Below are 24,826 nucleotides of genomic sequence, written 5' to 3'. Positions count from 1 at the left end.
GTTGTTAGACAAAAGACATGTGTGAACATTACTTCAAAGCTATAAAATACACTTGTGAGATGGTTGTTAAGCCCTCTCTTTCCCTTCCTTCCCCTCTAAAAACCAACTCGCAAACAAAGCCTAAGAATCTGTTTGTGAATTGGTTTTTAGAGGGAAAGGAGATGGATGACATATCGTTCAAATTTAATTAAGAGTTTATTTATTTTTATAAATAGATAAGGAATGGAATGATAGATTATTAAAAATCTACCTTATCAAGTTATCATTCCTTATTTATTTATAAAAAACATCATAGAACTCTTAATTAAGAATTGAAAGATATGTCTTCTCTTTCCCTCCAAAAACCAATTCCCAAACAAGCCTAAAAGTTGAAGGTCAACTATTTTGCAGCTTATGTTGTCACCTAAATTGGATATTTTCTGTTTTGGCAACTTCTTCGGCCTCTGTTTGGCAAGATCTACCCCCCAACCTTTATTAGTGGCTAGTTGTCTTAGATTGGTGATGATTGTGTCCGTAAGCTATAACTTATGGGTATTAATGATGCATATATCTTAAGTTTTGAGCAGCTTGTATTATCACATCTGTCAGGAATATTTCCTGAAAATGTAGCAAAGTACTTAAAATGTGAAATTACTCAACTTCAAATTTAGTGATTAAATTAAGCAGACACACTAAGAGGTGAAGACTTTTAAACCATAATGTAGAATTATGCCATAAAAGATAACGTAGTAACTCAAGTACCTGGTATCTGATGTTCAAACCATTGCACCCTTGATATCTTGCTCCACGAAATGAAGACAGGATAAATAAATCAATTTCTGAGAATTTTTGCTTCGACAACCACCACTCAGAAAATACTGGCAATGGAATGCCACCTAGATTACCAACAGTAGAAAAAGGGAATTACTGGAAGAGAATTTATTACTTATGCATCTTTTTACTGCAATATTATAACTAATATGCCTCCTCATGCAAGAGCTCTTGGGGATTAAACTATGAATAATGCACATGACAACTCTACCCCGTGCAGAATCCAACTTCTATTTTAAAGAATGGGAGGGGCAGGAATAGAACTCCAAACTACCTGGTCATAGGTTCTCTGATACCTAGTCTATAATGCAAAATAAAGGGATGTTTATGTCAAAATTTAAAATGACAGGCATCTGTAATATTGAAAACAAGAGCGGACTAATGTCATGTGAAAATTTAAGACAAGGGACATTTAATTTTCCCTTTCATAACATGAAACTAGATCATTGTACCACTGATAAACCTGAGGGGAGATCTATATGATTTACTCTAAAGTTTATTGACAGAATCAGAGCATTAAACATGTGAAACAAAATACATGTATTTACATGTAAAAGAGGAAGCCTGCAAATAATGAACATGGACACGCAGTCAACAAAATGAAAATTGATTCAAAAAAATTGTTTACCAGATCTATGTCCATTTTTAGCTACACAGGAATTTACTAGAAAGAAAAAAGTCATTAATTTGTAGGACAAATATTTCAATGATGGGAAGAATCAAAGCTTCAATAATGGAAGGTTCACACATACCATCTCGAAACAATTGTTCTGATAACTGTTCCTGAGAAGCTCCATCAGAGACAGGTGTACAAGAGATTAGTGTCTTTATTCTTTCTTCGTTGCCAAGCCAAAGCCCAATTAAGGCTATCATTTCTTGTGTCAAACTAATCTCCGCAATAGAGGTGTCTTCTGAGGTAATGGAGTCGGTTCCCCCGATGCAAATTTCAAGGTCATTAAGTAAGGTTCTAGGATGAGAAGGGACATGAAAAAGTCTTTCCTGAATAGCTTGGCAGAGTGTTTGTAAGTCCACAGAACTCACTTCAGTAGGTTTTACCTGGAAACAGGGAAACAAAGAATTATATATATGAAGGTGCTTTCATCCAGGGAAAGGAAGCACAAAGAAAATCTGCTTCTTGTCATTGCAACCCATGAATACCTCTAGTTCAAGATGATTCCCAAATCTTGTTTTCAGATGCTGTGGGCTTCCAATGCATCTTAATCGTCCACCAACCTTCAAACACACACAATTAATATAAATCAATGGATATGCTTAAGGGTGCATGCTAGGGCTCCGTGAATGTAAGAAGCAAAGAAAATAAGAATAAGCTTATACCATTATCCCTATTCTGGTACACAAGGCTTGAGCTTCATTCATGCTGTGAGTAGTAAGAATTACTGCAGTCTTTCCTCGTCTTGTTGAGATCCTAGATATTACATCCCACATGAACCTTTTGGCAATGGGATCCATACCTAAAAATACCTAAGGTTAGGCCCCACAACATGTGTTTTGAAATTCATCAAGTATAATCAAATATGCAATATGCTTAGCCTACATGTAGCTTCAGAAACTCTTGCGGTTTTGCCTCAAATGATAGGGATCTAGTTGCTTATGTAAAAAATCACTGGACCTAAAAGCTTAATCTGTTAAGCTCACTGGGCTTGGATAAGGATAAACAACTATATTATGCACAAACCTAAAACCACTTTAAAACAATTTTGATCATAGAATTGAAGGCATGAGGTATTGAACTCGAGGCCACTTGGTGAACTGGGTTTTCATAACATGTCTAGGAACTAATTGCACCAAAAACTTCAGTCTTTTCAAGCAAAGGCCCAAATTTATTTTATTTTTGTAGTTTAAAAAATTAAAAAGGAGAAAGGCAAATCTTCCTATGTTTTAAAGAAATATGATACATAACAAATAATGTAGTCATTATACCTGTGGATGGCTCATCAAGAATTACAATAGGAGGATCTCCAATCATTGCAATTGCAACAGACAGTTTTCTTTTATTCCCTCCACTAAGTGAAAAAGATGGTTTATTAGCGTGCTTCACTAAGTCAAACTCCACCAACTTTTCCATAACAACCTATGCCAATGATCATATAGAGAATAAGGGACAACACATTACACCTAACAATGAACATCACACTGAATTCTTCTCATTTTCAATGCTCAAGATGAGCAAGCATAATCATGTGGATTTTTCTTTTCATCAAATAGCTGAGAGCCCATCTTTACTAGGCTCTAAAGTTGTTGAACTATTGATGGCAATCAAGAAAACAAAACATTAAAACCAAATTTCTCCTTCATTTGAATTCGTTTCATGTCTAAGATGAATTTGAACAAAGATGACTAGTCTCTGGAGGAGATAATTAATAATAGGAAGCCACTTGTTGGCAATTTAGTGTTGCATTGTTAGCTATATCTACCTTTAGACTAATGGTGGTTAGCCCTTCAGTACTTTTAGTATTGTTTATGAGTAGTTGAGTACCTTGTATACCTTTTTTTTTTGTCTCTAAATCCTTAGATGATCTATACATAGAGGTGACGAAAGGAGTAAAATTGACATAAATTTTGTTGCAAAGGTTTCTTCCACGCATCTTTTATTCAGTTTGAATAGCTGCTTTTTCATGTGTCAAAAACTATATAATAGTTTCTAGACTCATTGTATAGGGGCTATAGGCTACCCAATTCATGTTATTATGGTAATTAGGCTAATTGTATTGTATTTATTACATTAACTTTTTAAATTTTAATGGTGCACAAATTAAGGAAACATGGTGGCAAATCAGTCACATTTGAAAATGAATAATTTTCTCTTGATATAATGGAATTCGTGAAGAAGTTTGCTGTAAGAGTAAAAATGTCTAGAAAGACTAACTGCTAGCATCATAAATTCATTAATGCTTGGGTTGATTATTAGAAATTGTCACAGCAGCAGAAAAGGACATTTATGCACAACCTTTTGCTTCCGATCATTTTTCATTTGAACAGAATTTCCATGGGATGTAATTTCTTAGCTTTTCCAAGAACTAAATTTTAGCTCATGAATGAGAAAAGTAAGGCCTTTCTTGTTTCCAAGGTTGGTAGTCTAGATTATAAACTGATTAGCTATCACATATTCACAAAAAACAAAGTCATCGCCAAAATCATCCCAAACACAACAAGCACTAACGTGATTAGAAACAGCTTATACTTACATTGTCTATTGTGCAATCTGGAACACCTTTTATTCTAGCATAAAGCTCAAGATGCTCTTTGACAGTTAAATATTCCAATAGAGCATCAAATTGTGGACAGTACCCAATCTGGGAATAAAAGATAACATAAACAGAGGGTCAGATGGATTTAGGTAAACCTTCATTATATGATTGTATATTATAGTGTATATGTAGAAGAAAAAATGCTTACATATTGGCGAGCAGCCTTGGGATTGGAACATATATCTTTGCCAAAAATAAAAGCAGTCCCATCAGAAGGAGTTTCTTCCCCTGTATGGAAAGGGAAACACAACTTTTAGTAATAAACCCATAAGAAGCAGAGAGAAATGTCAACTTCACAGCTATCCAATTGCGAGCAATTATAATTACAAAAAGTTTCTACTACTGTAATTGTTCAAGAACTATTGAAAACTTTACCTAAGGTCAATTCATCACATCAGGTTTGTATAAACTAAAAGATTACACTTTGTGCAATAAATAATGTTAGACTATGATAGGGGATATGTTGCTTATATGTGTAGTTCGTTAATTAACAGTCATTCAGTCAGTAGAGCATAGCTCCTAGACATCATAGAGTCTAAACTACAGTATAAAGAGATAAGATTTGTTTCAAATCTCAGTGAGTCAAATTCAACTTTACTTTCCAACTCAGATTCTCTCTCTTCTCTCATCATTTTTCTTCACTTTCTTGCTCTTTCAAACTGGCAGAGAACAGTGGTCGTAAACTCTAACAAATAATAACAGCAGATATATTCACAAGAGAAATGAAGGGCATAAATGTTATCAGTAATCAAGTTAGTCATAGATACTCTGTGACAATCCAGGTTAGAGAGGTTATGACTAAGATAGCCAAAGATAGGTGTAACACAAGCAACACATGCAGTATCGAACCATGTACAGAAATATGATTTACCACATAGCATAGAAAGAGTTGTAGTCTTTCCAGCTCCATTTGTTCCTAAAAAGCCAAAACATTCTCCTTCCTGAACTGAGAAGGTTAATGAATCTACTGCAATCTTCTTCTCATGATACTTCTCTTCAGAATACACCTTAAATTTAGAAACGCCACTATGATTGAGCACTAAGTTGCAGTGATTTCAAATGATAAATATTTCTTATGAGAAAAGAAGATGAAGTAAATAATCCCAGGAAATACCTTACGAAGATTACGCAAGTAGATAATGGAATTATCAACGGAACCTAAAAGTACTCTATTTCTTTCTGTTTTCACGTCTACATCTTCGTCAAGGTCCTTATCAACAGTTCTTGAGGAAGGTTCTAGCAGAGGTTCCAAATATGTAGTATTATGCTGGAAGATATTAATATTCTCCCACCACTTCTTGATCATGAATGGAGTGAATTTAAGAGAAGGAAAAATTTCAAGCAAGAGTGTCAACAAAAAGTAAATAAAGCTCTGCATAAAAGATGAATTGTATTAGATAGTGAAGAATTTAATTTTGTCACAGCATATATGTGTACGCATGCTTTTTGTTATATACAATCACTAAAATATTACTACTTAAAGACAGTCCTTCCCGATTTAAAGATCAAAACATGGATAATCAATCACTAAGAACAGAATAGCAGCAAGGTTAATAAATATAAACATTTGCACCTCAACAGCAAGATAACAAATGGCAGCACCAGTAACATTCCAATCAAACACTCCATCACTTGTTTTATCCTTCATTCCTTGTCGCAGAAGAGCCAATGAAGCAAGACCATCAGCAAAACAAAACCCAGGAGATATTCTGAAAAAGTTCTGAGAGAACAAGAAATATTAAAAACTAAGACAAAGCGAAAATTTCAAAATCAGAATGCAGTGCTGCGTGTACCACAGTGAAAGAACCAATAACAAATCAAACAGTTAAATAAAACACTAGAGGCATTTGCACATCACTACCAATAGCTATCATTATTTTGTATAGATATTGTTAGAGATGTGTCATAGAAGCTCTATAACTATAAGGCTCGTTGGCTCTACAACTGTACTGTTAGTTAGTTACTTACTGACTGATTGTACCAGTAGAACAGTGTACTAATCATTGGAAGTGCATTACAGTGTCGTACACTTGTTTTGTGCTACTCAACTATAAATACTTCCTAATCATTGTAATGAGGTAATTTAATCATTTTAGCAATAACAGAAAACATAAGTTCTCTTTTCTCTCTCTATTCCTTTCTTAATTATCTTCCCTTTATAGATATAAATCTAAATGGCTAATATTCAGCCCAACTGCATAAAACTTTTTTTATGAAAGAAGAAATTTATTAAGATAAAAAGAAAGAATTACAATGAGGGGCAATCCAACTTATTTAGACTGAAAGTTCCCTCCATTCCCTCTATATATCTAATAGAGGCATTGATCACATGTGACAGAAAGTGACTTGTCTACTTTTTAGTATCCACATAGTGGAAATATCCCATGCATAAATTAGAAATAAGTGACAGTCATAACCAGTTCAGGGAACACAACAATGGGGGCTAATTTTTTTTAAATAATCCAGTGAAAAGTTTGAGAACTAGTGCCTAAAATGTTCTCCCCTCTGTTCTTAGTGGATGAGGGGAAAATATTAGCTAGAGTAAAAGCATTCAATTAGTGTGGTAACTCCTAAAGAAAAAAGGTTTTTACCTTAAGAACAGAATTTGCACTTATTGTGGATGGTATGAGTCCCATAATGAATGAGATAACCATTAGTATCAATCCAGTGAAAAAGTGGACCAAGAGAACCACGTTCTGTAAGACAAGAGGCACCTAAGCATTCATACCAGTGATAAGTAACCAATGAGAAATTAAAGCTTCCCCATACCTGAGCCATGGTATGGTCATAAAAGAAAAATGTAAGGCAATAAGTTGATGATGCAATTGCAAGTCCATACTCTAAAAGCATAAGGATTGTTGGTAACAAAGAAACCCCTCCAATAAACTGATCCAGACCTATAATAATATTTAAGAGGCGAGATTAGCATTGAAAACAATGACAGTGTAAAATAAAACCCAACTAAGAGAAAAATGGTGTAAGGCTTGGTTGTATCTACTCAATCCACCCGAGAAAAATGGTGGTCGGAAATGCTCTACTATATCTTTTTTCTGGAAATAGAAAGTATGAAAGAAGGGGAGGTTGAAACTTCAAAGGTCTTAATATTTAAATGGTTGATTATTTCAAAATCTTAAACCTATTGGAGACAATCTGTCCAAGAAGAAACACCAATTTAAGGACCTTGGCCTAAGTAACTATTCGTCAATCAAATGACCTTTTTGAATCAGAAATTAAAACTGAAATCACTGAGGAAAGTTACAAAACAAATTAGGAAACAGAATAACAAAACCCAATAAAAGTCATATTGTAAAGCTCTATAATGCAGAATTGAAACACATTAATCACATGGAGATTCCCATGTGATTAACAACAGAATTCATATAAATCTGCCTAACAATATATCTAAGACAATGAAAAAAATAAAATACCAAAGAATACTTTTTTCTTATTGTTAAAAGTGGAAATTGTATTTAAGAGAAAGAGATAAGTGCGACTTTACAAGGCCAGTAAATAAGATTTCCTCCTAAAAAGAAACAGAGTAATAAGAATAAACAATAAAGACATATCAAGTTAATGCTTGCAAATCTCTGTTTATACATATAAAGAAACTTAATAAAAAATCCATTTGTGGAGCCCTGCAATTAAGCTATTATTTGACTTGGGTTCATAATAAATGTTCATTTTCCTGTGTTATAGTATGTTATGCTGTTGAGTTATTTTTCTGTAGTCAGTTATGACAGCTTATGAAAGGTGTATGATGTTAGTGTATTCTGTTAGTAGCTTCTAGACTAGCCTCTAATAGGCTTCACTTCTAGATTCAGATGATGGTCCCAGTCTCCCAGACCTCTATATAAAACAGCTGAGATCAGTTTCAGACCTCAGATTCTCTCTCTCTTCATCATTTTCCTTCATTTTCTTGCTCTCACTCACATTTTCTCAGAGATTATGAACTCTATCATCCTACCAAATTAAATAAGCAAGTTCACAAAACTAATCATCATTAATAAGGAATGGAAAACATACCAAATATGTAAAAGAGAACTATGGAAAAAGTGGCCGGAAATAGGAAGCTCAAAAAGTCCCAGATAAATGTAGAAGTCCAATACGAAAGGACAGAAACCTGATTACCAAGGTAAATATCGGACAAGTCAAAAGGATATAGATAAGTAAATAATGAATGCTATTTCTTTTGAAAAACTAAAGTACCCCGCTGATTAATTGTTGGTGCTTAGCTTTCACTTCACGTTCCTGCACCAAATAAAAATTTACAAATGTGTAGCCTAAAACAAGTAGAGAATATCGTAGTCTAATACACTATGTTTAGCAAATGTACAAATATTTAGCAATACTTTCCTTTGGCAAATCATAATAACATAGAAAATATGGACTAAATTTTGAAAAGGAAAAGAGAAAGATAGTTGTAAACTGAGAACATTACTGATAAATGTAATCTGATAGAAAAATAATACCCTATTTATTTATACCTATAGCTAGATCAAATACAAGTAATGGCAGTACATGTCCAACTCCACCAACATAAGGCTAATAACCTAAAATGAAATGACTCTAATATTTTAACAGAAGAAAAAATATAAAGAATAGACTCGGCTTAACGGTAAGGTTGCTTGCCTTGTCACCTAGAGGTCATGGGTTGAAATTATTGGAAAAAACCTCTTCACTTGAGAGGGTAAGGCTATATGCATCTACCCTCCCTAGACCTACTAGGTGAGAGCCTTATGCGCGGGGCCACCCAATGAAAAATCGATAAGCTGGAAGCGGTGTAAGACAACTTACCTTAACAATGGAAACAGCAAATGAAGCAGGAATAAAAGAGAATGCAATATTGACAATAATTGCAGCAGAGAAGGCATCCAGATCCTACAGAATTCAATATGCAGCTCATTAGCTCTTTGATTTTCATTGAAATGTATAGGAGGAATTATAAATCAAGTATTGATACTTTTAATCATGAAAAAACAAAAATAGAAAGAGAAAGCAGAACAGAAAGATGAAAGACAAGGAATCCTCAGAACAGATAACCAAAATCAATACAAAGGCACAAAAATCAGGGTATTGACATACATGTGAAGGACATTGTTATATTAACCCAATAAAAGGGCGACCCAGTGTACGAGGCTCGCATTTAGTGGGGTCTGAGGATGGTAGATGTACGTAGTCTTATCCCCACAAGAGGAGAGGTTGTTTCCAGGATTTGAACCAGTCACCTCATGGTCAATAAGCAACAACCTTACCATTGTGGCAAGCTCACCCTCTTGCTATATTAACCCAATAATAATATTATTTTTATAGATAAAGAAATTTCATTAGAATAGAATACAAAAGTAGAAGAGAAGAAGAGGATAAGACATCATCACATAGAACAAAAAGAAAGGGGAACAAGCATACATGTAATTAATATTTAAAACTGCAACCAAGCAACAAGCCATGGATCTTTGCCATCACTTCCCAGTATGTGCTTTATAACTTATAAGTGAAAATGCTTTATAAGAGAAATAAAATGAATGTGGTAGCTTACATGCCGTTGTACACGCTGGCTTTGTGTCATTGGTAGAGGGTGGTTGCGTGTCTGTATTGTCATATTTACGTCTTGAGTGGCAAGCCTAAGAATTGCAGCATTCATCAAATTGATAAAGGTTGGAGCAGCATGTTGACAAGAAAAGTTGTGCAATACAGTGTAGCCTAAGCTTCCATCATTATTCTGATCATCCATCACAATGGCCCCATATCTGCATATGAACATACATTGGAATAGAAATGTATGCGACATTTGGTTGTGACCATTAAAGTTTTATGTAATTGTCTTTTTTGTGAGTTTGTAGTATAATATTATTAAACTAGCACAGATATTTTCAAATTTGATTTTTGAAAAATATTGAATTGTTTCTCTATTGTTGGAAGGGTGCCTATCTCTTGGGTGGTCAAATCACTCTTATCCAACCTTGTTCTGCCAATATATCTTTATACTCTCTACCGTTTTTAAATTCGTGTGGGTTATGGTTCACAAAATAGAGTTTATCTGGGATTCACTATAGCTAATGGCTCACACACCAAAGTTCAACACTGTAGTCCAAGCTCAACCACTACCAGCAGAGAAAAATTGAAGGTTCTAGAAAATAAACTGGCTCAATTGAGGTTTTACTAAAACAACTTGAGCATAAATGTCAAATTTAGAATGGGCAAGGCATAAACCTTTCTCAAACTTGCCAGTTAGCACTCTGTGGTTGTTGGCAACAGAAATCTGTAAGAGAAAGAATGCCAACCTTACATAGTTTCGTAAAAAGACTTCACCAAGCACCAGAAAAACATGGCAGTAGAACCAGGAATCCTCCTTAAGCAAAGAAAAACAAACAAAACCAGACCCACCAATTTAAACGAACTTCAGGTTAAAACAAAAGATGAACTTTATTGTATTTGACAAAATTGTTTATCTTTATTGTGTGATCCTTTCTTCTTTTCAAATAAATCCTGATCTTGCTCTATAGTAAGTAAAGAGGGATAAGTGGAGAGACAAGTATTAACTTAGAGGTATAATGTTGTTCTGATGTATACGCCAATATTAATATTGAATTATTGATTTTATTTGCACTACAAGCAAAAACTTCCTATATTTATTATGTGTCCTTAATTGCATGACAGTTCCAAAAAATGACAAAAAAACCAAGATTGAAGCAGGATATTCAAGTTTACACACCTAGATTGGTAGGATTCATTAAAGCTAGACATCAAATATTCGCTCATTGAAATTAGAGCAGGTCCTAGGGTTGGCCCTGCTGCTTCCACTGCATCAGCTAATGCACTTTCTGAATTCGGGAATTTGTATGAGCTTAGCTTGAACCTTTGAATCCATCCTCCTTCAACATTTTGTGCAACCTTGAACATAAAAGAATTTCCATTAGAACTCCATTAACATCGTCAGTTTTTGGGCAGAAAAAGTCTAAGACTATAGAGACATGATAAAACATAATTTCATGATAAAGAAAAAATGAAATAAAAATCAACAGTCGATGACAAACCTTTTCAGCAATTGGCAAAGATAGATTAAAAGGAATTGGACACCCCCCACCCCCGCCGCTCAAAAGAGGATTAAAATAAGAAGTTGATAGGGTTAGCCCCTGCTGATCAGGATGTGGCTTGAGCTTGAGAAATAGAAGACCAAAAAACAAGAAGACAGCAGGAATCATTAGCTGGAAAATAATTGTTTTGGAATCTCTCCGAGCAGTTATGGCCTTCTTAATAAATAAAGCTTTAGAATGTTGCCAAAATCTTGACCTAGTAATGATACCACAACTACAACACTGCACGCCCAAGAAGTTGATGAAACTTATGAGTATAGCAAAAATTAAACCACAAACTCTTCCCACCAAACAAGCTATGAAACCAAAGATCTTATAATTTCCAAAAACTCCAGGATAACACATTGTCTTTGATGGACGATCACAAGAAGCAAGAGAAGCCACTGAGTCTGATAGAAGGGAATGGTTATTTTCCTCGAGACATTCAGCTTCGTTATAGTCACATCCTGCAACTCTCAAGAATACCTCCTCCAGGGTTGTGACAGATATACCATAGCTTTCTATACCAAGACTGTCTTTGTCACTACTACTACTCAATCCCATGTTTGAACCTGATTTTTTCATACAACCTTCAATTTCTCTAAACATCCCCTCGAAGGCTGGCGAGGATGCCAGAGGAAGTCTGAAGGAAATCTCAGTTCCCACCTGTAAAAGCAAACCCGTTAAGACGGTATAAAATGGAATCAACAACAGTAATTTCATGTACAGCTTTAAAACAAAAGCCTTGTAATGAGAAATTATTTTAAATTGAAAGTTCATTTTTTTATGGGTATCATATCAAATGAAATAGACAATTAAGCCTTCACAAAAAATAAAAGGAAAAGAGAAAAACTAGGGCTTAATTTCTGCCTAGAAAAAACTGGAGGAACAAAATAGTTTGTGAGGCTTATTGCAGTGTAAGTGTGTAACAGCACATATTTGTTTTACAGGGAATATCTTTGCTTCACAAAGAGAGTAGGATAACTAACCCTCCTTCATACATGTAGGAAGATTTACACACACAAGAGCAGGCAAAAAGAAACTTAACAGGAACTCAATCAAACCAATTTGCATTTTTATATACTTGTATTCATCAAATTGACAAGTAAATGAACGTTACATGACCCTGATATTAATATCAGTCTCAATAAGTTATACAGCAAGTTAAGTACCTCGCTTACACAGGTTGCTGATGGAACATGACGGTATACTATATCACCAGCTATAGAAGCAGTAGGAGCTGACTGAAAGGACAAGGATAGAAAAAAGTCCAAATAAAAACAAATAAAGCCTTTCAACTATGAAACATCAGCGACTATATAAATTAAAAACAAAATGATTAAGAATAAACAAACCTTCACAAGAGTTAAAGTATAACCAACTCCATAATGATGCTTCAGGAAAAGAGAGCTGTCAGAAAATAATTACAAAATAAGGGGACAGAAGAAATGTATAGACTTGAATGGAAAAAGCTGAATGTTATTATGAGTATACGAACAACCCATTACAAGGATTTACACTATATAGACTAAAGAGAAATAACTATTTATCTAAAAATAGTAACAAAAAAATAAGGTAAGTAATAGTCTACCATAATAATTGTAAAATCTACAAAAATTACAAGATATTATAATTTAATATAGACATTTCAAGACTCCCTCTTAAGTTGATGAATGGATATTGTTAGAATAATTTGGGCAAATGTTAGTTCACAAAGCGAGGGATGCCCAAGTTATTACAAATCATTCTTTTCTCATGAATTCAACCAACGTGGGACTTAAATACTTAAAACTCAGCTCTCACGCCTAGCACAAACTTGAGTGTAAAGTGACAGTGAGGTTGTATCCACCCTTGGATCATTTAGTATGTTGAGATCTTAATACACTTTAAGGAATCAAGGGAAGATACACTCTTAATTTCTCACCTTACGAGCAAGCCCACTTTAGAGGAGCCTTGTCCCTTTACACAAATATTTTGTAAGATATATAAAACCATTAATGTGCCTTCACACAAAAGCTTAAGTTGTTAGGAGATTTGTTCTTGACGTCATATTAGAGCTAGAGTCCAACTTGTCTAGATTTTTGTCAAGCTTCTACGGAAGGAGGATATTGGGAAGTAAGTCATCATCTGCTCCATTCTTCAATATGTAGTTTATATACATGTTGAGCTACTCCTCTCATTGACAAATGACAATTGGTTTTGAGATGGAAACTTAATTATGTATTCGAAATAAAATAAATAAAAGAAGTTACATGTCAGCATACAGTATGGTGGGACTTCGCATAGTCCATGCTTCTAACCCAAAGGGCTACTACATGAAAGGGCACGTTGAACATATAAAATCATCCATGTTCCTTCACTCAAAAGCTTAAGTTGTTGGGAGATTTGGTTCTTGCAGTGTAGTTAGTATCAAGCAAATTGTGTGATTCAAACAGTGATATGATGCAGTTTCCATGGCCAGTGATGTAAATTGCAAGGGGAATCATTTTGGCACCTGAATTGCGACTAGAATTACTTGAATCAGAGTGAATTGTCAGAATCGTGACTTGAATCGTGAATCCTTCAAACTACAATGGGTTGAAATATCGTGGTTTCTGACCGGTATGATTTGAATTTGTTATTTTTGTTGTTATGAGTGTTATGGCCTAATAATTCATGTACGATTCACGATACTAACTACAATGGGTTCTTGACATATTCAACCATTGCTAGGATTTAACACTTAACACACCCCCAACATGCCCATGACTCGTCATCCAGGGATAAATAATGATATGACTAAGCTGGGCACTGACTTTAATACTATCATAGGTTAATTGGGCCTAACTTCACAAAACCTATCTCATAGGGGGATTACCGAAGTTATTATAAATTCTCACGCCCGACCGAACATCTAGGGTGCGATATTGGTCAATAGGGCTTTAATACAATGTTAAAATAATTGAATCTAACTCCATCCAACAAGCTAACTCATAGGGGGAGCCTTTCACAAGTAAATCTAATGGTACTTTGCTCATATATTCAACTAATATGGGACTTCAATTCCAATACCCTCCCTCCGCTGATGGCTGCCAAAATAGAAACTATTGACCCAGGAGAACATTCTTATGTTTCACGAATAGCTTGGTTGTTATGCTTCAAGTCATAGGACCCAGAGGAAGTTGCTTTCAAATGCTAAACACCTCTCTATGGAAAATTATAAAAATTTAAATACCAGGTATGCTTCAGAGTTCAGAATTGCTCCAACACATATATTTTTATAGAAAAGGTGAATTTGAAATTAACCTTCCACAACAATTTATAGAACCATTGGCCATGATAGCTATCCGGTCACCTAGTTCATCTGCTTCATCCATAGAATGTGTTGTTAGTAGAATTATCCTTCCCTTCTTAATTTTTTTTATTAACTGCCATGTCAAGCGCATTGAGTATGGATCCATTCCACTAGTAGGTTCATCAAGGACTATAACCTGCCAGAAAAACAAAGGGATTCCATTATTCTTCAACATATGAAAATGAAAATATGTATTTTTGATATGTGTACTACCTTACTGTTTCCTATCAATGCAATTCCAAGAGACAATTTCCTCTTCATGCCACCAGAAAGAGCTCTCACAACACTATTGATTTTATCAGCCAGGCCTACCTGTTCATGCAATAGAAGTTATCTAGCATCCAAGGTTGATCATTAAACAATGGGAATAAACTACTTGAAGGCGTTTTATAAAAATTCATCATGTACATTGACCAATATCCATTACTAGGGTGTCAGACTATAACCCAGAGTAAATATAAGATTCCGCTTTAGGCATAGCACAGCCTTAGAGAGGAAGTGTAAACATATTAATAAGAAACATTTGTTTGCCTCCTAAGAGCCTAAGCTTTTGGAATAGTTTACTTTTTGAATGGTATTAGTACCTCCTCATTTGTCACTAGATTTAGGTATCTCCTTTTTCAACTTCCCCTTCAACTCTCCTTTTTCTTTTCTCTTATTTTTTTTTCTTTGCTTTCCCTTAAATTTTACCATGAAAAGAAGTGAATGAAGATGATGGGGATGGACATCAACGATGGGTGGGTGGATACCGCCAAACCAAACTCCTTCCAGGGAAGGAAAGGAGAATATATATGTAACTAGTGATAGTCTCCTGTTCTGTTTTTCCAATACTAAACACAAAAGTGGACACCGTGATCTTCTTCAGTTCTATAGTTACCAAACGCAATACACATTATTTGAGAAATTCATGTACTTTTTCAATAGAAAAATAGAAGTCCAAACAAATGTAACATTTTGTAGTTTGATGCCTATAGTAAGAGTTTAAAGTTTTATTATAATGCTAGAGATCTTCTTGTCCAAGCAAAATAAAAAGGATGCTGGGACAACTGGGTTTAATTTTATTTCATATCCAGAATTAGGAATGGTTAAGAAAATGTTATAATTGGACATGGAAACAACATGTTCCCAGAATACATGAAAGGCACTGTTCCAATGTTATCTAGTTCATATCTCATAACAGATATAAATGTTACAGGAAGTAGGAGGGTACATGAGCTTTCTTCATCAGTAAGCGAGAAACCTAAGCACGTATTGCCTTGGAAAAAATTCAAGCGAAATCAAGCTTAATAGTCACACTTTAGCATAACTTTATGGTATTTTTTTGTAAAATGTATTGCAATTAATTTATAGCAGGGATTTTGTTAGAGGTTCAGACTTCAAAAAATAAGACTAAGAACAATATCCCAATTGATTGATGAGATGAGCTTCCACTTCAACAAACTCAATTTTCTTGAAATAATCAACTAGCCTTCTTTTTTTACACAGAAATGATCAACTAGCCATCAATCATATTATGTATGTTTGCGGTAAAAATAAGTTACAGGAGTTGCCAACCCTACCTCATCAGCCATACTAGTAACAACACCCTCCAATGAGTCTTCTTCCACACCCTTCAATGTGGCAAATAGTTCTAAATGCTCTCTCACCTGCAAAAAGTAAGTAGATGAATTCAGCACATTGTGCATGTGTTTAAAAAATATTAGAAAAAGGTGACATGACAATCTAATAAAAAATCAAAGCTAGGTTTATATCTAATTTTGTGTAGGTTCTCATGAAAGAACAATATTATTTGGAAAGTGAACAAGTACAAGAGGGGACATTCTTCAATAGAATTATTGCTCTGAAGAGAGAGAATTCTAGAGAAATAACCTTTATTTATGTGAATAACTAAGTGTATGGCACTGTTGCCTCAGTATTGTTTCTAACAAGAAAAACAATCATGTACAAACGCCAGTAGCAAAAGCAGTGAGGAATTGAGAAATTTTCGGCAGTGGGGCAAAAAAAGAAGACAAATATATACACACATTAAATATAGCATTTAATGAACATAAACATATATAATAATAAATGCTTAAAAATAAAGTTATAATTAGCAACTGCATTAAATATAGGGTACACCTAAATCAGAATAAGTTGATTATGGTAACCGTTATTTAGGTTGGGATTGGGAAGAAGGGAAAGAGAATATATTTTAGTAATATAAGATTGATATATGTAAGAATAACAGAAAAATAGAGAGAAGAGAGAGTTTGAGAGAAACTGAAATTTGTTATTAATGAATTGTTAATCTGTTACAAGAGAGAAGAAAGATATTTATACACAAGACTTGACAGCTCAGCACAGTGAGCATAACACTGCCTTTAACCACACCTCTGATTAAGGGAACACACTTAATAACCTAACCTACTAACCATTCTCTAATATACCCCCCTGAACTTCTGGGCTTTGAAAATTCTGACCCATGTTAAGATAGTCTCTGACTTGAAGTTGGTGCCTGAAACCAATGAACTTGGCAGTGGAGAGAGGTTTGGTTAGGACATCAGCAGTTTGCAAGGAAGAGGGAACATGTGTGACTTTTAGAGTTTTGTTCTGAATTTTATCCCTCACAAAGTACAAGTCAAGTTCTATGTGTTTTGTTTTGCTGTGAAGAACTGGATTGTGAGACATAGCTACAGTGCTAAGATTGTCACATTAAATTGTAGGAATTGTGTATTGAAACTTAATTTCCTGGAGAAGGGACTCAACCCACATGAGCTCTTGAGCAGCAAGAGCTAAACTCCTATACTCTGCCTCTGTACTAGATCTGGAAATGGTATTCTGCTTCTTGGACCACCAGGTAATGAGATTGGGACCAAGAAAAAGGCAAGCACCAGAGGTAGATTTTCTGTCATCTATGTCAGATGCCTAGTCAGCATCACAGAATGCTGATATGGTAAGAGGAATAGATGAAGAAGCTTGCTGAATGAAGAGACCAAAGGACAAAGTCCCTTAGAGATATCTTAATATCCTCTTGACTGCAACCCAGTGAGAGTTAAGGGGGTTACTTAGATATTGACAAACTTTCTTAACACTATAGGTAATGTCAGGTCTTGTTATGGTTGCATACTGAAGTGCCCCAACAATTGACCCATAGAAAGTAGGATCAGTGTAGACATCATCCTCCTGTTTGGACAATTTGCAGCTTGTAGTCATAGGGGCAGTGACAGATTTTGCTGATTCCATATTAGCTCTAGCAAGAAGATCTCTAATATATTTGGATTGAGACATAAGAAGAGAGCCATTAGAGAGATGTTTGATTTCAATACCAAGGAAGTAATCAAGTTTGCCAAGTTGCTTAAGAGCAAAGGATGCACTGAGGTCTTTAATGACTTTGTGGACAAGAGGCTGAGAAGAGCCAGTGACAATAATGTCATCCACATAAACAAGAACAAATATTTGAGTCTTTGTAGAGGTATGGATGAACAGTGAGTTGTCACACTTGCTGACAAAGAAACCAAGAGTGATAAGAGTGGCCTTAAGTTTGTGAAACTATTGTCTTGGTGCTTGTTTGAGACCATAAATTGCTTTATGAAGTTTGCACACTAGGGACTTGTCACTATGTTGAAATCCAGAGGGTTGCTGCATATACACATCCTCATCAAGAATGCCATTTAGAAAGGCATTATTAATATCCAATTGCTCAAGAGGCCACTGATAGGTAACAGTCAAGGTTAATAGAATTCTGATGGTAATGGGTTTGACAACTGGTGAAAAAGTTTGTGTAATCAATGCCATGTTTTTGATGAAAACCCTTGGCCACTAAACGAGCTTTGTACTTGAGAACAGAGCCATCAGGGTTTTCTTTGACCTTAAAGACCCATTTACAACCAATGGCCTGCTTAGTAGGAGGTAAGGGAACCAATGACCAAGTTCCCAAAGCAATGAGAGCATTAAATTCTTCCTGCATTGCTTGTTTCCAAACAGGATCAGCAAGAGCAGACTTGACATTGATTGGTTCACTATGAGTAAGCAACACCCTAGGCACAATGGTCTTGAAAATTCCAGACTTAGATCTGGTTTGCATTGGGTGAGTAGACTGAGCAGGAAGAATGGACAGAGGAAGAGAAGAAGAAGAAGATGAAATAGCACCAGAAGAATAAGAGGAAATGGCACTAGAAGACCCAGAGGTGAAATTAGGCTGACTAATAGGACCAGGAGACAAATTAGTAGGACCAGAAGATGAGGATAAAGGACCATCATTGGACTCAGGATCAACAGACATGGAAACAGAGGTGGGGGGATTAAACACATTCAAAGGAACAGAGGACTGAGAGAGAGAAATGGAAGTGGTTGTTGGCAAATCATTATCACCAAAACCAGGATTGTGAACAAAGGGAAAGGAATGTTCATTGAACACTGCATCATTGGAGATGTAAATTTTTCCATGCCTAGACAAGCATTTGTAACCTTTGTGATTAGGTGAATACCCTAAGAAAACACACTCAGTACTCCTAGGTTCAAGTTTATTTTTGTTGTAAGGCCTAAGAAGAGGATAACAAGAGCAACCAAAAACTTTGAAGAATTTGTAATCAGGTATCTCTCCAAAGAGGACTTGAAAGGGGGACCTCTGCTGTAAAGTAGGAGTAGGGATCCTATTGATAAGAAATATAGCAGCAGTAAAGGCAAATTCCCAAAAAATCATAGGTAAATGAGCATGGGCTAAGAGTGTGAGACCAGTTTCAACAATATGTCGATGCTTTCTTTCCACAGTACATTGTTGGTGGTGAGTGTGGGGACAAGAAAGCCTATGACTGATGCCTAAAGACCCTAGATAAGAGGTGAAAGGCCTAAATTCACCACCAAAGTCACTTTGGACAGCCTTAATGGTTGTTCCAAACTGAGTTTTAACTAGGTTAACAAAGTACTGAAACAAAGATAGAGTTTCAAACTTTTGTTTTAAGAGAAATAGCTAGGTAAACCTAGAGTGAGCATCAACAATAGTAAAATAATATCTAAAACCAGAGTAAGAATGAATGGGTGCAAGACCCCACAAATCAACATACACAAGTTCAAAGGTATTATGATAAACAGAAGTAGACAATGGAGCATGCAATTTGTGAGCTTTCCCTAAACAACAAGCTTGACAGAAATCAGAAATTGATTTATTTTTATAAGGCACTTTACACTGTTTTAAAACATTGTAAACTGTGGCCTCCTGAGGATGACCAAGTCTACAATGCCACGATTGAAAAGAACTACACAAAGTATGAGAACTAGAGTAAGCAGAAGACTTATTCAAATCCGAAGCTATTGAGCAGCTTGGAACACAGCTAGGAACAATATCATGAAAGACATACAGTCTATCTTTGGTGAGATTCCCTTTCAAGAGAAGTGTATTAGAACCCTGAGATTTAACGAAACAATCATTAGCATGAAATTCAAAATAACAATTGTTATCCTTAGCAAACTGAGAGACACTGATGAGGTTTTTAGTAATATTAGGAACATGCAGAAGATTGTTTAGAGAAAAGGAAAAGGATGAGTTAGAGGAATTAAACCAAGAATTTCCAGTAGAAGTGATAGGAATACCATGACCATTACCCATGAAAATGTGTTTAGGACCAAAGTGTTCTTAAGGTTCATGAATGAGTCCAGCATCTGAGGTTAAATGATTGGTGGCACCGGAGTCAGGGTACCAGGTGGAAGGCTTCTGTATTGAGGGAGGAGCATTAGCAGTCATGGCATATGGTGTGTAAGGTGAGTGATGATGATATTGGTCCCGTGAGGATGGGGGAAAAGCGTATTGTGAAGAAACTGGGTCAGGCCCAATGAGAGATGAAGAAGGAGGAGGCCCAAAGGAATAGTGAGCAGCTGTAGGAGGAAAATAAGAAGCATGAGGATATAGATGAGAAGAAGAATAATAGTGATCAGCATAAGGTGAGTTGTAATGGGCCGAATGTTTCATAGGCCCATTGGAAAAATGAAGAGTGTTCTGAGGTCCAAGCCCACTTGGACGAGTAAGAGCTCCAGATCCAGGAGGGATGTGAGATAGGGAGTTGTATCCAAGAGGTGCATAGTAGCAATTGGACACCTCATGTCCATGACGGTTACAAAATTCACAATACAACTGTGAATGACGGTGAAAACTCCGGCCACCTCTGAAACGACCACCACGGCGACCCCCACGAAAACCACGATAACCACCAGTAGCAAAATTAGGGCGCATTGGTGAAAAATGACCAGAGTCATGAAACTGAGTCGACGAAGGAACTGATTGGTGCATTGAATGAGGACCAGAGGAAGACGAAAAAGATGGAGCAGCAGCAACATTTGCAGATAGAGCATCAGCAAGAACTTTTGATTTATTCTTCTCCATTCTTGCTTCAAAAGTTAGGAGAAATGACTCCAAACTATGTAGTGTTGGTAGATCGTCTTTTGTTTCAATTGAAGTAACAACAGGCTGGAATTCCTCATTTAAACCATCAAGGACATAATCGATGTGCTCTGAGGTTGAAATTGGTGCGCCAATGAACACAAGTGCATCCACTAAGTTCTTAATCTTGCGAAAATACTCAGAGATAGACAAAGAACCCTGAGTGATGGAGCGTAACTGAGAACGAAGTTGTCGACTCCTCGCTTTTGTTTGTGAGCTACAGAAGTTATGTAATTCTTCCCATAACTACCACGAGTGTTGACATCCAACAACTCTAGGTTGTAAACTTTCTGATAATGAGTTCAGGATCCAGGAGAAGATCGCCTGATCTTGCTTCTCCCAGCGTAGATAAGCAGAACTTACCTTATTGATTAACCGTTCATCATCGTTGAGAAAACGATGAGGTATTTCTGTACCTAGAACGAATCTGTTAGCTCGGTTGGAAGTGAGTGTTGCAATCATAAAGTGACGCCACACGAGGAAATTTTGTTCTGTAAGCTTCATTGCCGACGTTGGAAGAACCAGCGGTGACGCGACGGTTTGCAGCGGAGACGGAGAGTGTGGAGGAGATGAAGAAGGAGGAGGAAAAGAACGAAAGGTTCCAGGAACAGTTGAAGTCATGATACCATGTAATAATAACAGAAAAATAGAGAGAAGAGAGAGTTTGAGAGAAACCGAAATTTGTTATTAATGAATTGTTAATCTGATACAAGAGAGAAGAAAGATATTTATACACAAGACTTGACAGCTCAGCACAGTGAGCATAACACTGCCTTTAACCACACCTCTGATTAAGGGAACACACTTAATAACCTAACCTACTAACCATTCTCTAATAATATCTATACTAATAATCTAATAGGATGATGATGTCATACAAAAGAAGGTTGGATGCACCGCAATGAGAGAGTTTGTACGGCTCCGTTGCAGTGGCTAAAACAGTGTGAGGGAGCTTTGGTTGACGGATGAAGCCGAAACCGGTGTGGGTTAGTAGACCGGCGAACAACAATCTATGGTTGCCAGAAGGACGACGGAGGTGGACAGTGGTGAATCAATGGCTAGCATAGGAAAGTTTGACTAATCGGAGTTCCAAAGTTTTGGGAACCCGGCAACATAAAGTGACAAGATAGGTAATGGAGGATGGTAACATTCTGATTCTATATTATGATTGGTAATTGTGTTTTTACTCAGGTAACACGCTCTTGTATTTATAATACTAGAAAAGGTTACAAAGAATATTACACAATTAATGCTAAATGTGTTAAACGTTGCTATCTCAAATTTCTAGCACAGCAAAAGGAAACAAAAAGAATATACTCACTAGACTTCAGATTTGAATTAGGTGGAATACAAGACATATATTTAGCTATAAAAAACAATGCTTGATACTCTAAAATCAGCATCCAACAAATATGCTGACCATAATTAGTCCAAGTACAGCAAATAAAAATAAAAGCATGCTTAAACTTACAGTTAATTCAGGAAAGAGTATATCATGCTGTGGGCAGACACCCAAAATCTTCCGTATCTCATCCTACAAGCCAAGAAATTGCATATAGAATAAATACAAGACCAAGCAAGTTTTCAACAAATTGCATATCAATTAGAGCTTCTCAAAAAACCAAATCCAAATTGAAACATATTTCACGTTTACCAATATAAACATTATGTACAACCTTGACAACCCTAGACACCATGGCATGACAAGCTGGATCAGTTTGTAACAGCATAAGAACTAAGTAGCAAACAACATCTGAAACCTTGTATTTAACAAAATAGATTTGCATGTTTATTGCTCCACTTTCTGTACACAAACAACCAAGCCTTAGTCTCACTAGGTAAGGTTGCCTATATGGATTGAATGACAGCATAATGCTCTATCATAAATTATGTACATTGACAAAACATTTATCTTTAAATCTTTCCTAATCATCTTGCTCATGGTTTTTCTTGGTCTCCTTCTGCCTTTAGAAATTAGACTAATCTCCATATGATTTACTCTCCTTATTGGGGCTTCTAACGATCTCCTTCACACATGCTCAAACCACCTAAGGAGTGATTCTACCATATTTTCTACAATAGGAGTTACCACAACTTTATCCCAAACACATTCATTCCTAACCTATCTTGTATGGTGTGTCCACACACCAAACACGATACTCTCATCTCTGCTACATTAATTTTATTCTCTCATTCAAATTTTACTGCCCAACATTCAATCTCATAAAACATTATGAGTCTTATAGTTGTGGAGTAAAATTTTCCCTTAAGATTGAGTAGCGCCTTTCTATCACACATGACACCTGAAGCACTCTACCATTTCATCTACGCCGCTTGAGAACAACAAAAAAGGAGAAAACAAAAAGAACTGTCAGAGTTTTTTATCCCCATACCTCTATTATATTAAATTCAATAAATGCATAATGGCACATGCACTACATTTAATTACCACTGCCATAATCACATGACATTTGATAATACTTAATATTCTCTTATATTCCTCATTGCATTATTTTGGACTACATGCAGAGAACAGAGTGTAGCAAGAACTTAAACTTACAATATCTGATACAATGTTCTTTCCGAACACCAAAGCATCCCCTGAAGTTGGAGGAAGAAGACCGACGAGCATTGAGATTGTTGTGCTTTTCCCAGCTCCATTATGTCCTTCAAAAACAAAATCAATGAGCAATAATGTTTTCTCCCCAACAGATGTAGATGAAGGTTATATAGTACACATAAGAAGAAATTAGAAGAGTGGGGGGTCATAGTAATGATGATAGCAAGAAAAAAATGAAGACAGAAATGGGACTGCAATCTCTCTGAGCATCTATCAAAATCGTCCCTTGTTAAAATTGGTTAAGCATTTAGAAGAAGAAAAGAAAGGAAATCTCATCCCTAAAAATGGCAACCAATTTTATGCAAAGACAAAAGACACTAACATTTAAAGGAGAAAAAAACAAAATCCACTACTTCTAAAAAATTTGAATATTTTAAAACATTAAACAATATCAGCTTCTATCAACAATAATCAAGTTTTCCAAGAATCTAACTCACGTCTCTATCCCTCTGCTATACATTCCTATCCACCATACTGTCTCTGCCTCAAACTTTCAACTAAGAAAATGTAAAAAGGTGTAGTTTATTAGGTGCGGAAACATTATTTTGTTGTGGGGGATGAAAAAAATTGGACTATGTCAGAAACTGAAGAGAGAAAAATAAATGTACTCACCTAAAAGAGCAAGAATCTGATTTTCATACAATGTAAGGTTTAATGAGTTGACAGCACAACAATCTCCTTTTTTAGTAGCATATACTTTATGCAAATTCCTTATTTGCATGCACCTAAAAAATTTAAAACAAAAAAACAGAAGAAAAAAAGGACGATGTATCATATGAGGACATGAATTATATATCGGATTTTTCTACTTTGTGCTCTATGGCACATTTTAAATTACCCAAAAAGGGTAAGTTTGCATTCGGGATTGGTTTATAAAATTTGTGTGCATCAATAAATGTATATTTATCAGTTTCCAATACAAAGTTACCCTTTCTTGATAACTTCAAAGGTGCCCTAAGGCAAACATTAGAAAAACTGTCATATATATAGCCACACACATATACATACCTGCCATCAAGCTCCTGTTGCTTCATGTCTATGCTTATTGCTTCTATAGCAGATTTGGAGATATCTTTCCCCAAGAGATTCCCTTTTGACTCAGAATTATCACCAGAAAATTTAACTTCAAAACTGGAGGAACCATGTTTTACAATTTTTTTCTTCCTCCAAAAGTCTTTTTGGAAAGGAAAGGTCCATGGATATCGCAATCCATACTCCCTAGGAAGAACCTTCAAGATGAGCAGAATGGTTATCATTCACAAGGCAAATTGGAATGGAATGCTGTGCGATAAAAGAAAATGAATTAAC

General features: G+C 35.6%; 1 protein-coding gene across 2 annotated transcripts in view; it reads right to left on the bottom strand.

Annotated features, from left to right (window-relative positions):
• Positions 1-24,826, bottom strand: part of LOC109348211 (ABC transporter A family member 1) — a 34,527-nt gene that overhangs the window by 590 nt on the left and 9,111 nt on the right. For both annotated transcript variants that reach the window (XM_019588507.1, XM_019588508.1), the window contains 27 exons: positions 24,527-24,747; positions 24,131-24,243; positions 23,459-23,565; positions 22,370-22,432; positions 16,046-16,132; positions 14,700-14,798; positions 14,438-14,622; positions 12,508-12,562; positions 12,325-12,396; positions 11,114-11,818; positions 10,792-10,970; positions 9,616-9,826; positions 8,874-8,957; positions 8,286-8,327; positions 8,103-8,199; positions 6,849-6,976; positions 6,671-6,775; positions 5,653-5,799; positions 5,194-5,451; positions 4,951-5,086; positions 4,228-4,307; positions 4,017-4,124; positions 2,752-2,902; positions 2,146-2,282; positions 1,969-2,043; positions 1,563-1,866; positions 742-875 (listed from right to left, as the gene is read on the bottom strand). In XM_019588507.1, coding sequence (XP_019444052.1) covers positions 742-875; positions 1,563-1,866; positions 1,969-2,043; positions 2,146-2,282; positions 2,752-2,902; positions 4,017-4,124; positions 4,228-4,307; positions 4,951-5,086; positions 5,194-5,451; positions 5,653-5,799; positions 6,671-6,775; positions 6,849-6,976; positions 8,103-8,199; positions 8,286-8,327; positions 8,874-8,957; positions 9,616-9,826; positions 10,792-10,970; positions 11,114-11,818; positions 12,325-12,396; positions 12,508-12,562; positions 14,438-14,622; positions 14,700-14,798; positions 16,046-16,132; positions 22,370-22,432; positions 23,459-23,565; positions 24,131-24,243; positions 24,527-24,747 — 4,083 coding nt within the window. The remainder of the gene's footprint in view (positions 1-741; positions 876-1,562; positions 1,867-1,968; positions 2,044-2,145; positions 2,283-2,751; positions 2,903-4,016; positions 4,125-4,227; positions 4,308-4,950; positions 5,087-5,193; positions 5,452-5,652; positions 5,800-6,670; positions 6,776-6,848; positions 6,977-8,102; positions 8,200-8,285; positions 8,328-8,873; positions 8,958-9,615; positions 9,827-10,791; positions 10,971-11,113; positions 11,819-12,324; positions 12,397-12,507; positions 12,563-14,437; positions 14,623-14,699; positions 14,799-16,045; positions 16,133-22,369; positions 22,433-23,458; positions 23,566-24,130; positions 24,244-24,526; positions 24,748-24,826) is intronic.

The sequence above is a fragment of the Lupinus angustifolius genome, chromosome LG05 (assembly GCF_001865875.1).
Source record: "Lupinus angustifolius cultivar Tanjil chromosome LG05, LupAngTanjil_v1.0, whole genome shotgun sequence".
Lineage (NCBI taxonomy): Eukaryota > Viridiplantae > Streptophyta > Magnoliopsida > Fabales > Fabaceae > Lupinus > Lupinus angustifolius.
The sequence above is the reverse complement of the archived record's forward strand: the minus strand, read 5'-3'. Positions and strand labels throughout refer to the sequence as shown.